The sequence below is a fragment of the Macrobrachium nipponense genome, chromosome 23, assembly GCF_015104395.2.
Source record: "Macrobrachium nipponense isolate FS-2020 chromosome 23, ASM1510439v2, whole genome shotgun sequence".
In the NCBI taxonomy this organism is placed as follows: domain Eukaryota; kingdom Metazoa; phylum Arthropoda; class Malacostraca; order Decapoda; family Palaemonidae; genus Macrobrachium; species Macrobrachium nipponense.
The window spans coordinates 28,858,954-28,871,677 of NC_061090.1; the positions used below are offsets into that span (position 1 = coordinate 28,858,954).

General features: G+C 33.3%; 1 protein-coding gene across 1 annotated transcript in view; it reads left to right on the forward strand.

The window, feature by feature from the left end:
- Nucleotides 1–9,834: 9,834 nt before the first annotated feature.
- LOC135199949 (paired box protein Pax-7-like) overlaps nucleotides 9,835–12,724 on the forward strand; it is a 76,957-nt gene continuing 74,067 nt past the window's right edge. Inside the window, exons 1-2 of the mRNA XM_064228077.1 lie at nucleotides 9,835–10,029; nucleotides 10,876–11,006. Of these exons, the coding sequence (XP_064084147.1) occupies nucleotides 9,841–10,029; nucleotides 10,876–11,006 (320 nt within the window). The 5' untranslated portion in view covers nucleotides 9,835–9,840. The remainder of the gene's footprint in view (nucleotides 10,030–10,875; nucleotides 11,007–12,724) is intronic.

The following is a 12,724-nucleotide window of genomic DNA, read 5'->3' on the forward strand; positions in this document are numbered from 1 at the left end:
TCCTTGAACGCAGCCTTTTATAATATAATATAATAATATAATAATAATAATATATATAAATATTAATATATATATATATATATATATATATATATATATATATCACTTTATTTTTCTAAGCTTATGTCCTCATTATTGCTCCTCACTTATTCACACATTCACCGGTTAAACTAAACAACGCAGCTTTGGAACTCCCTCCCTGCTTCCGTTATCCCTGAATTTTAATCGTTAATCACCCACCCTCTCCTTCTCGTGTACCTCTGGCCTGGGCTACATATGGACCTTGGGGCGTCGGTGCCACTCGAGGCTTACAAAGGAGAGGCACTGAACCTTAACATATGGCTGCTCTGAGAGAGAGAGAGAGAGAGAGAGAGAGAGAGAGAGAGAGAGAGAGAGAGAGAGAGGGAGAGGATAAAAATAATTTTTTCTAATGAAAATAAAATAAATCACAAGCGCATATTATAACATATACAGAAAGACATATGAACGGCCATTAACAACACAAAAACACCATATTCACAACCAAACAAAGAGCATGAGAGTTATAACATTAATCACATGACAGAGAGAGAGAGAGAGAGAGAGAGAGAGAGAGAGAGAGAGAGAGCGTCTCTGTTGCAACCCGCGAGCGTCGGCAAAAGGAATGTTAATATTTCAAGTCGTTTATCACGGCTGCTTATTTCTCCCCTATTCTCTTTGTCTCCATCCCACGTCATCTCCATCATCTTCTCCATCATTTTCTCCATCACCCTCGTTACGTCGCCTTTTAATGCCATGATAGAATGCGACCCGGGGGATATAACGTCGGCTTGCGACCACTTACGAGTATACCGTAACATGGCGTTTGAGGGCTAATTGGGCTGTTTGTATGAACGTTTTCGTGGTTTTTGCGTTTTTTACCTTCAATTTATATTTTTACTAATGGCTATATAATAGCAAAGACACAAATAAATGTACATATATATTTTAAATATATATATTATATACTAATATATATATATATATATATAGATATATATATATATTATATATATATAGATATATACACAAGGCTAAAACCAGATGGTGAATGGTTGAATGTGCGTGTGATGTGTGTATGTGTATGTATGTATGTAGTGTGTATGTATGTATATATGTTGGGGTGTAATATATATAAATATATATATATATATATAGATAATTATATAAATTATTATATATATATATATATATATATACATATATATCAATTATAACCCTACAATTTCAATATATAGGCAAATACAAACATACATACATACATATATATATATATATATATATATATATATATATTATATATATATATAGTGTGTGTGTGTGTGTGTGTTTAAATGCAAAGAACCATTTTAAATTAAACCTAGTAGAACTACATATTAGCATGACAACGCAAACGCCCGTATAAACAAAGAAAAGTTATACGCGTCGCATAAATTTGAAAAACTCGCAGACACTCCCACCCAAAACACACGACCCCACAACACGCGGATTAATAACCCGTTAAATCTCTTTCCATTAAGGCAAGAAGAAGAAGAAGAATAGTGGTGGTAGTGGTAGTGGTAGTGGTAGTGGTTCCGTAATCTTCCCCCCTGATCTATGGCACCTCCAGGTATGCGCGCCGGTGCCTCCCCGTCAATTGGCACCGGAAATTGTGGCACCTCGTTCTATATTAGACGGTTCGACTCCTCCCGTCCTCCATGGACGGACGGCTAATGAGCTGGGTAGAGAGAGAGAGAGAGAGAGAGAGAGAGAGAGAGAGAAGAGAGAGAGAGAGACGATTGAGAACATTTATACAGTAAGAGGCATACGAACATTCTTTCCTAAAGAGAAATAAAATAAAAAATTACAAAATATGTGTGAGAGGAGAGAGAGAGAGAGAGAGAGAGAGAGAGAGAGAGAGAGAGAGAGACAAAAAGGGTGTGCTCGGGATTGCACAGACGGAGATGGAGTGCATTTTAATGGGGTTGGGTTCTAATGGGCTCGTATTCTAATGGGTTGAGTTGCTAGAAGACTGCACTTTTAATGGGTCGAATTTTTTATGGTTGAATTTCTGTTAGGCTGAAGTTCTAATAGGTTGACTTTTTAATGGGTTGAATTGCTAATATTTTGAATGAGTCATAAGTTACATTTCTGATGATTGAATTTTCAATTAGCTGAAATTCTAATAGGTTTAATTTATAATACGTTGAATTGCTAATATTTTGAACCATTAGTAGGTTAAATTTCTGATGATTGAATTTTGAATGAGCTCGAATTCTAATAGGTTGAATATATAATGGACTGAACTGCTAATAGCTTGAATTTTTAATAGGTTCAACTAGTGACTGAATTTCTAATGGATCAACATTCTAATGGTCGAATCTCTCATTGAATAAAACTAAATGGTTGAATTTTAGTTGTCGTTGAGGTTTAAATGTCGAATTATCAATGGATTTAATGTCTTCTGTGGCGAGTTCATAATGGTCGAACGTTTTTGTTTTTCTGTAAAAGAACTGTTGTGCCGGCCTTGTCTGTCCGTCCCTAGATCTTAAAAACTACTGATGCTAGAGGGCTGCAAATTGGTACGTTGTTCATCCACCATCCAATCATCAAACATACCAGATTGCAGCCCTCTAGCCTCAGGTAAGTTTTATTTTATTTAAGGTTAAAGTTAACCATCATCGTGCTTCTGGCAAGGCAACAACGCAGGCCACCATGGTCAGCTGAGATTTTCATGGGCCGCGCCTCATACAGCATTGCACCGAGACGACCAAAAGATAGATCCACTTTCGGTGGGCTTGATTATGCGCAGCAGCGGCTGTACAGAAAACTCGACTGCGCCGAAGAACCTTCAGCGCATTTTTACTTGTTAATTACTGAAATTAATCGTGAGCCGAATCTCTAAGATATTAAATTACCAATGGGTCTCTCAAAGAGTTGAATTTCTTAGTGGTGAAATTATGATGATACATCATTAAACATAAAATAGGTCGAAATTTTAATAACCTAAAATACCATGTTTTGTCCTTCTTTTTAAAAGAATGAATAGAGGAATTATTCCACTCTTCTCAATCATTGAATCATTAAAGTGACTTCAATTATTAAAGTGACTTCAATCACTGTCAGGGAAAAGTGTCTAATAATCTACATAGAAGAGTTTTTAGTGCCGATGTTCGCATATTCAAACCAGTTTTAATAGCGGTTTAAAGCTCAGTACATCACTACCTTGGATTTACTGATTCATAGTGATGTTTACGTCTTTGTTTATTTACTTCTCTGTTGATTTATGTTTAGATACTTAAGATATTTGTATATTTTCGATGTTTCTTTGTCACAACATGATAATAATAAAAATAATAATGATAATAACCATAACATCCCTGATAGAGAGAGAGAGAGAGAGAGAGAGAGAGAGAGAGAGAGAGAGAGAGAGAGAGAGAGAGAGAGATTTTGTTATTTTCAAAGTTTTTTCATTTCTCATATAATAATAATAATTATTAATTTTTAATAATAAAAATAAAAATAATAATAATTAATTATTATTATTAGGGAAAAACTCTCTATCACGAGAGTATATATAATGTTCTAAAGGGTCCACAATAATACAAAGTGTAAAAGTCCGTGTATAATTTTGAAGACTTTACAGAAAGCTTTCGAACCCTTCCCTGGGTTCATCTTCAGTCCAAAAATTTGGACTGAAGATGAACCCAGGGAAGGGTTCGTAAGCTTTCTGTAAAGTCTCCAAAATTATACACGGACTTTTACACTTTGTATTATTGTGGACCCTTTAGAACAGGATAATAATAATAATAATAATAATAATAATAATAATAATAATAATAATATACAGAGACAGGAGAAAGACAGAAAGAACAGAGGACTGGCACACCAAACCAATGCACGGACAATACATGAGACAGACTAAAGAACTAGCCAGCGATGACAATTGGCAATGGCTACAGAGGGGAGAGCTAAAGAAGGAAACTGAAGGAATGATAACAGCGGTACAAGATCAGGCCCTAAGAACCAGATATGTTCAAAGTACGATAGACGGAAATAACATCTCTCCCATATGTAGGAAGTGCAATACGAAAAATGAAACCATAAACCACATAGCAAGTGAATGCCCGGCACTTGCACAGAACCAGTACAAAAAGAGGCATGATTCAGTTAGCAAAAGCCCTCCACTGGAGCCTGTGCAAGAAACATCAGCTACCTTGCAGTGTAATAAGTGGTACGAGCACCAACCTGAAGGAGTGATAGAAAACGATCAGGCAAAGATCCTCTGGACTATGGTATCAGAACGGATAGGGTGATACGTGCAAAACAGACCAGACGTGACGTTGATTGACAAAGTCAAGAAGAAAGTATCACTCATTGATGTCGCAATACCATGGGACACCAGAGTTGAAGAGAAAGAGAGGGAAAAAAGGGATAAGTATCAAGATCTGAAAATAGAAATAAGAAGGATATGGGATATGCCAGTGGAAATCGTACCCATAATCATAGGAGCACTAGGCACGATCCAAGATCCCTGAAAAGGAATCTAGAAAACTAGAGGCTGAAGTAGCTCCAGGACTCATGCAGAAGAGTGTGATCCTAGAAACGGCACACATAGTAAGAAAGTGATGGACTCCTAAGGAGGCAGGATGCAACCCGGAACCCCACACTATAAATACCACCCAGTCGAATTGGAGGACTGTGATAGAGCAACAACAAAAAAAAAAAAAAAAAAAAAAAAAAAAAAAATAATAATAATAATAATAGTATATTGAGCAATGTGCCCGAGAGAGAGAGAGAGGAGAGAGAGAGAGAGAGAGAGAGAGAGAGCCGAGCTATCTAACGTGCATAAATAACACAAACGTTGTCTCCCACTTGACAAATTGAGATACATGAGACTTTCTCTCTCTCTCTCTCTCTCTCTCTCTCTCTCTCTCTCTCTCTCTCTCTGCAATGCATTGGCATAATTTCCTACGGTGTTCTGTTGCCGCCATGAATTTGTTTATTGGCATTATAATTCGTTTGCTTTACAGCAACAGTATATACTTTTATTTCTTGTTTCCTAACAGTTTATTGGTTATTTTACTATTCTAAACGAGAGTACTTACACACATGCACAAACATTCATACTTGTATTATGTATGTGTATGACTGAACCAGTTAATTGTGTGCCTATATATCAGTTACTGTGTACCGTATCTAGTATATAATGAGGCATAGGACCAACAACTTCATCCCCAGATGTAATCTCATATTACAAGATCAAAATAAATAAAAATACGTCAAAAAAAATTAAAAACAAGATTTTCATACCCAATCCCCACTGAAAAATATTCTCTCTCTCTCTCTCTCTCTCTCTCTCTCTCTCTCTCTCTCTCTCTCTCTCTCTCTGAAGACGCCCTAAAATCGTATATCGGAACCCACGGACACGCGCTAACTAATAGAATATAATATATATATATATATATATATATATAGTATATATATATATATATATATATATATATATATATATATATATATATATATATATATATATATATATAAATCATGCGGCCGAGAAACCTCACCCGAAATGTAATCTCACATTACAACAGAAAAATAAATAAAAGAAAAATAAAACTAAATAAATAAAGAAAACCTATTTATTTTTCCATCTCTCTGAAGACACCGTACGAGAGCAAAATTGAACCCAGGGACACGCGCTAACTAATAGAGAAGTATATGACCTTCCCTGCCCACCCCACCCCCCAAAAACCGCCTATTACCTGTATTACCTGAATTGTCGGTGGCGGTATAGTAGTATTACCCGGTAGTCGGCTTCAATCACCGGCCGGTAGATAATCACGCCTCGGTCCTCAGATACAATCGCAGATAAGGGTCGGGAGATGGATCTGTGGCCCGCAGCGGTTGCTACCGATACGCGTCAATCAGCGTCGGAATTTTAAAAATGTTTGTCGGGGAAATTTATTATATTTTATTTATTTAATCTATTAATGTTTTTTACTTATTTGTTTACTTATTTACTTGCGAGTGTAAAATGGGCTCATACTGTTATTATATTTTATCTATTTAATCTATTAACTCTTTTTATTTATTTAGTTAGTTATTTACTTGCGAGAGTAAAATGGACTCATATTGTTCATTTAGTACCGAGTTTAAAAATCTTCGTCGGTGCAATTTATTATAATTTATTTATCTAATCTATTAATTAATTTATTTGTTTAGTTATTTACTTGTCAGTGTAAAATGGTCGTATATCGTTTAATTAATACTGAGATTATTAATTAATGATGTAAGCGAATACAACAGGAAAATGACAGGCAGGTCAGTACTACCAAGCGCTTTCTCCTGAATAAAGGCGAAAGCGCTTGGTACTGACTTTTCTGCCTGGCACTTTCCTGTGCTATTCGCTTATGTAATGAAGTCGCTTGCATTTACTGCGATTTTTTTTAACATAATTATGATGTGTTTTCACTAAACGTCTTTTCCCCATAGTGGGTTTGGTTACTGGCATGGTTAGCGTTCTCTCTCTCTCTCTCTCTCTCTCTCTCTCTCTCTCTCTTCTCTCTCTCTCTCTCTCTTATATATATATATATATATATATATAATATATATATATATATATATATATATATATATATATATTTCTATATAATACATACAAATTGTACTAATCATTTTTATAACCTTCATTTTCACTAAGTACTACATTTGCTTGTTAAGATCATTAAAACTACACAATCTACCTTTATCAATCTGTTGCCCGTAGCAATACATCACGGGCAAAAAAAAACACTCAAAAGTATTCATGTATTTCAAAGCTATTCAGCAATCAGACATCAACTGCTACCTTATTAAATAAATATATCAGAGATCTCTCACATAAACATCATTCATTCCATCGATACACTTCCCTCACACAGTTATTCCAGTTTCAAATTCATGCACGCAAAGTCGAACCAGCGATACAAAGACCTGATCATCTCCCCTCCACAAATTCAGATATAAAAAATCTAATGAAAGGTCATTCGGCGGATATTACAAGCTATAGTTCCCCGCTCGGTCAACAGATGTCACCACTTGTGACTGCTCACCTGTCGAAAATTGTGGAGAGTGATATGGCGGTTTTCATTATCATTAAGTTTTATTGTTGGTTGATGTAATGTCTCTCTTTTTCTTTCGTGGTTGCCGTAAATTTCTTGGGTCTTTAATTCGGTGAATTGGTTGATTACAAAAAATGGTCTGGGTTCAGGAAACACTCAAAATTATTTATATTACACTCGTGTATTTCGAAAAGGCTGTTTTTCTTTATGAAAATTACTATTATCACATTATTCGTTTTATATTTAGTGTTAGAGCAAGTTAGCCTTGCTTATCATTGTGTATGTATATATATATATATATATATATATATATATATATATATAATATATTATTTATTTATATATTTATATTGTGTGTGTGTGTGTGTGTGTAATATAATACATATATCTCTATATATAATTGCATAATTAAATATGTATATGTATGTATGTATGTATGTATACATATATTATATATAGTTTTATACATATATATGTATGTAAATTATTGTTAAATAGATACATATATTTAAGACATTTATTTATATATAAATATATATATATATATATATATATATATATATATATTAATAGATAATATTATATATATATATATATATATATAGTGTGTGTGTGTGTGTGTGTGTGTGTGTGTGTAAAATAAACAAGAATAAATTGACCAGTTATTAAAACTAATAACGTGATAATGGGAATTATAAAAAAAAAATACCCTTTCAAAATACACAAGAATAATATAATGCATATATACTCATACACGTGTGTACTTTGTTTAAATGAACCACAAACCGTACCAGCGCAACAGAAGGCAAATATCTCTTGTATATTTGTATCTCACGAAACGACCGCAAATACAGAAACAATTTAAATGAAAAATGATAGCCCTGGAAACGTCAAAATTCGATTAATACTAATAAGAGATAATCACCTTTGCGTACGCCAGAGGTTGGGGCGCTTATTAAGACAGTTGTTGTCATCATAAGCAGTGAATTACAACTTGGTACTATTTACGCGACGGTATGATTGTTGTTGTAATATTTTTTGTTTTTTTGTTATAACCTTCGTAATAATAGTATAGCTCTGAAAGACTATTATTTTTTGTATTATTTATTTTTGATATTAAACATTACAACTCAATAATAAGTTTGATCGATTTTCTCTTTTTTTTTAAGGTTTTCTTGCGTGATGATGATATTACACCATTATTATTCGTCCTCATATTTTGTAAATATTATAAGAAATAAATATTAAAGAAAACTCTTAAATATTTCATAAGACTAATGAGAATAAAGGTAAATGAGTGTTACTGTATTTCGTAGTTTTCTGGAGAAAAGAATGGCAGAATTAAGCGAGTTGATTTTATACATTGTTTTTTCTATTTTCCTTACAATTGGCTTCTCAGGATCAGCGATTTTTCTGAGTAACTGGCCAATATTCATATCGTGAATTTTCAAAAATTATAGAAACATCGCTGAGCCTGAGACGCGAATTGTAAGGAAAATAGAAAAAACAATATATAAAATCAACTCGCTTAATTCTGCCATTCTTTTTAACAGCATATGCATAAAAAAAACAATAATAATAATAATAATTTGCAGCATTTCCCTGTATTGAAAAATTTAAGTAAATGAACATTTTCGTATTTATTGTTATGTATTGACAAAATTATCTTTATAGATAATAAATCCATAAATAAGCCTGATTATTATATTCAACCTATTTCTTCTTCTTTTTTAATCCAACATAAAATTACATAAGATAAATTTAAGATCCAATTTCATATATGTTTCATTTCGTCTTAAGCGATATCATATGAACGTGAGGCTAGCAACTTCACTCGAGGAGTGATCCGACCTCCAGCTTACTCAAGGAGCGTGGTAAAATCTATGGTCAAGTAGAGCGTTGTTTCACCAACGAAAATGAAATAAATACGATACATTTTAGAAATAAATGTTCTGTACTGTTTAACATGCACATTACTTATTTTTTACATTTTCATTCTAATAAATAAATCATTAATATCCTATCCTAAAATTCCTGTATCTTTATCTCAACGTAAAATACATTTTTCAGACCTTTTTAGGCTTTTCCATAGGGCTTTCCTAGGCCCCCAACAAGAACAACAACAGCAAGAACAACAACACCAAAGTAGGTTGTAGGCTTATTCCCCGAGTTAGCAAAAACACATCAAAGGAGTCTGGTGTAAGGACAATGGGTCCCCGGGGAACCAGAGACAACGATCCCATGAAATACTTCTTAGGACAATCTAATCCCTAGTGACCCTATGCTATCGGTGACCTTGACCTAATCCTCAAGGTCGCAAATCAGTCTCAGACAAGCATTACATGACATACTCCAATATTGTTGGCCTTGACCTAATCTTAGGTCAAGGTCGCAAGACAGATTTCATGGAAAAATCAAAATTTAAGCATGAAGTCACTTATTAAGGTCAATCACATCCTTGGCAATCCAATATCGGTGACCTTGCCCTAATCTTAGTTCAAGGTCGGAAGACAGATTTCATGGAAACATATCAAATTTACAGTATGAAGTCACTGATAAAATTATAATCAAAACTTAAGCATGACGTCACTAATTAATGTCAATTCCATTTTGGAAACTCCAATATCGGTGACCTTGACCTAATCTTAGGTCATTGTTCACAGGACCATCTTTATACAAACACAGCATAACTTCAGTATATCAACATCACTCATTCAGGTCAATCCCATTTACAGGTATGACCTCCCCTGCGGGTCAGGGGCGGGTCAACCAGCTGGGCGGGGTGTACATCAACGGCCGCCCTCTGCCCAACCACATAAGGCTGAAGATCGTCGAGATGGCCGCTGCGGGGATACGCCCTTGTGTCATCTCGAGGCAGCTCCGCGTCTCCCACGGCTGCGTCTCCAAGATCCTCAACAGATATCAGGTGAGAGAGAGAGAGAGAGAGAGAGAGAGAGAGAGAGAGAGAGAGAGAGAGAGAGAGAGAGAGAGAGAGAGAGAAGGGGGGAAGGGTGTGGATTTGGTCCACGTAAACTTGATGATGAAAAAGATATGGTTTGTATGTAAACAGAGAGAGAGAGAGAGAGAGAGAGAGAGAGAGAGAGAGAGAGAGAGAGAGAGAGAGAGAGAGATTTGGGTTACGACAATTTAAGGGCAAAGTGAAATGAACAGATATAATAATAATAATAATAATAATAATAATAATAATAATAATAATAATAATAATAATAATATATTATTATTATTATTATTATTATTATTATTATTATTATTATTATTATTATTATTATACCTGTTCATTTCATTTCATATAATAATGATAATAATAATAATAATAATAATAATAATAATAATAATAATAATATTATTATTATTATTATTATTATTATTATTATTATTATTATTATTATTATTATTATTATTATTATTATTATATCTGTTCATTTCATTTCACATAATAATAATAATAATAATAATATTATTATTAATTATTATTATATTATTACTTATTATTATTAAACATCCAGCATACCCTTAGAAACCTAGAAATGAGATTACAAAGTCTAATTAAACTAATGTCATTAATAATAAAAATATCAATATCAATCATTATATTATCATTATTATTAATATTATTATAAAATCCTCCAGAATAGAGAATCAATAATTATTCCCCGTACGCAAACTACCCTCAGCGCTCTTCTTACGGTACCAGACGCTAATTATCAATCATTAACATTTCCTTCCTCATTCCCCCTACCCCCCCTTCCAGGAGACAGGTTCTATTCGCCCCGGCGTGATCGGGGGATCGAAACCCCGGGTGGCCACGCCGGAGATCGAGAGGAAGATCGCCGACTACAAGAAGGAGAACCCGGGCGTCTTCTCCTGGGAGATCAGAGACAGGTGAGGACCTCGGGACGAGGGTGTGTTCTTTCGGTGGTAAACGTTTGGTTTAATTACTACTACTACTACTACTACTACTACTACTACTACTACTACTACTACTACTACTATTATTATTATTATTATTATTATTATTATTGTTTATAAGTGTCAGTGACTGAGGTTATGGCTAAATAATCAAATAATATCAATAATTATTATTATTATTATTATTATTATTAGTTATTATTTTATATTATTATTATTAAATTATTTAATTATTAATTAATTATTATTAGGTGTCTGTGGCTAGGTTAAGGATTAATTTGTTTGACGAGTATGCGCGTGAACACATAAATGTATATTTATACATACACATATTTACGTTCATATATTCATATATGTATGGACGTACGTATGTGTATGTGTGTATGTATGTATGTATGTATGTATGTATATATATATATATATATATATATCTATATATATATATATATATATATATATACATATACATATATATATATTATATATATATATATATATATATATATATATAGATATCTACATTTTACACTTTTGTATATTCTTGAGAGAGAGAGAGAGAGAGAGAGAGAGAGAGAGAGAGAGAGAGAGAGAGAGAGAGAGAGAGTATCATTCACACTATTTACTTAAAACTGAAGCGTTTCATTTCATTCTTTCGATACAAACTCTCATTAAGCCATAATAGAGTCATCACGAAACAGAAAATTCTGGATAAAAAGAGAGAAAAGCAGCAACAGCAACAAAGGATAATAAAGATGTGCACATATTTGTCAACTTATATCGATTCCATTAAAAGGAAATCATAATAGAAAAATGGTCTCAAAATATCAATTTACAAAGAATAAGTAATGACAGCTAAGTTTTTTACACAAAAAAACACATTATAGAAGAATAGTCTGTCTCAAACCATCAATTTATAAAGGAAAAGTAATGACAGCTAAGTTTTTTTACACAAAAATACACATTATAGAAAAATAGTCTGTCTCAAAATATCAATTCATAAAGAAAAAGTAATGACAGCTAAGTTAAATATATATATATATATATATATATATATATATATATATATATATATATATATATATATATATATATATATAGTGAGAGAGAGAGAGAGAGAGAGAGAGAGAGAGAGAGAGAGAGAAATGGTCTCAAAATATCAATTCATAAAGAACTAATGATAGCCAAGTTTTTTTTGTAATTAGTATTCCTTTGTAAAAACAAATACATAAAAAAAACACACACAAACATCGTCCTTTATGACTGTTTGTTTCTTCATTCGCGATTCTCTCCGCCATCAGAAGAAACAAATTGAAAACCTCTCGACTTCAAAAACGCCGTCAGAATTTTTTCGTTTCCTCCTTTGAGGAAAATAAAATGAAAAAAAAAAAAAAAAAAAACTCCTTTTAAAAAAAAATCCGAATGAAAAGAAAGACTAACTGTGTCTCACGTCTTGAAAGGGGCTATTGTCGCCTCGTGTTCATCACTCATTTTCGACCTTACCGCCGCTTGTAATTAAGGAAAAAATGGGAAAAAAATATACGGGAAAATTGATGCGGCATCGGGATAATGGGTCTTGTGGACGGAGGCCATAAGGTCGAAAATCACACTCGAGCGCTGAGGCCAATAATTCAGTTTTAGGGTGACATCGGAGCGACCTACCGCATATTAGTTGGTAGGAGGGGGGTAGGGAG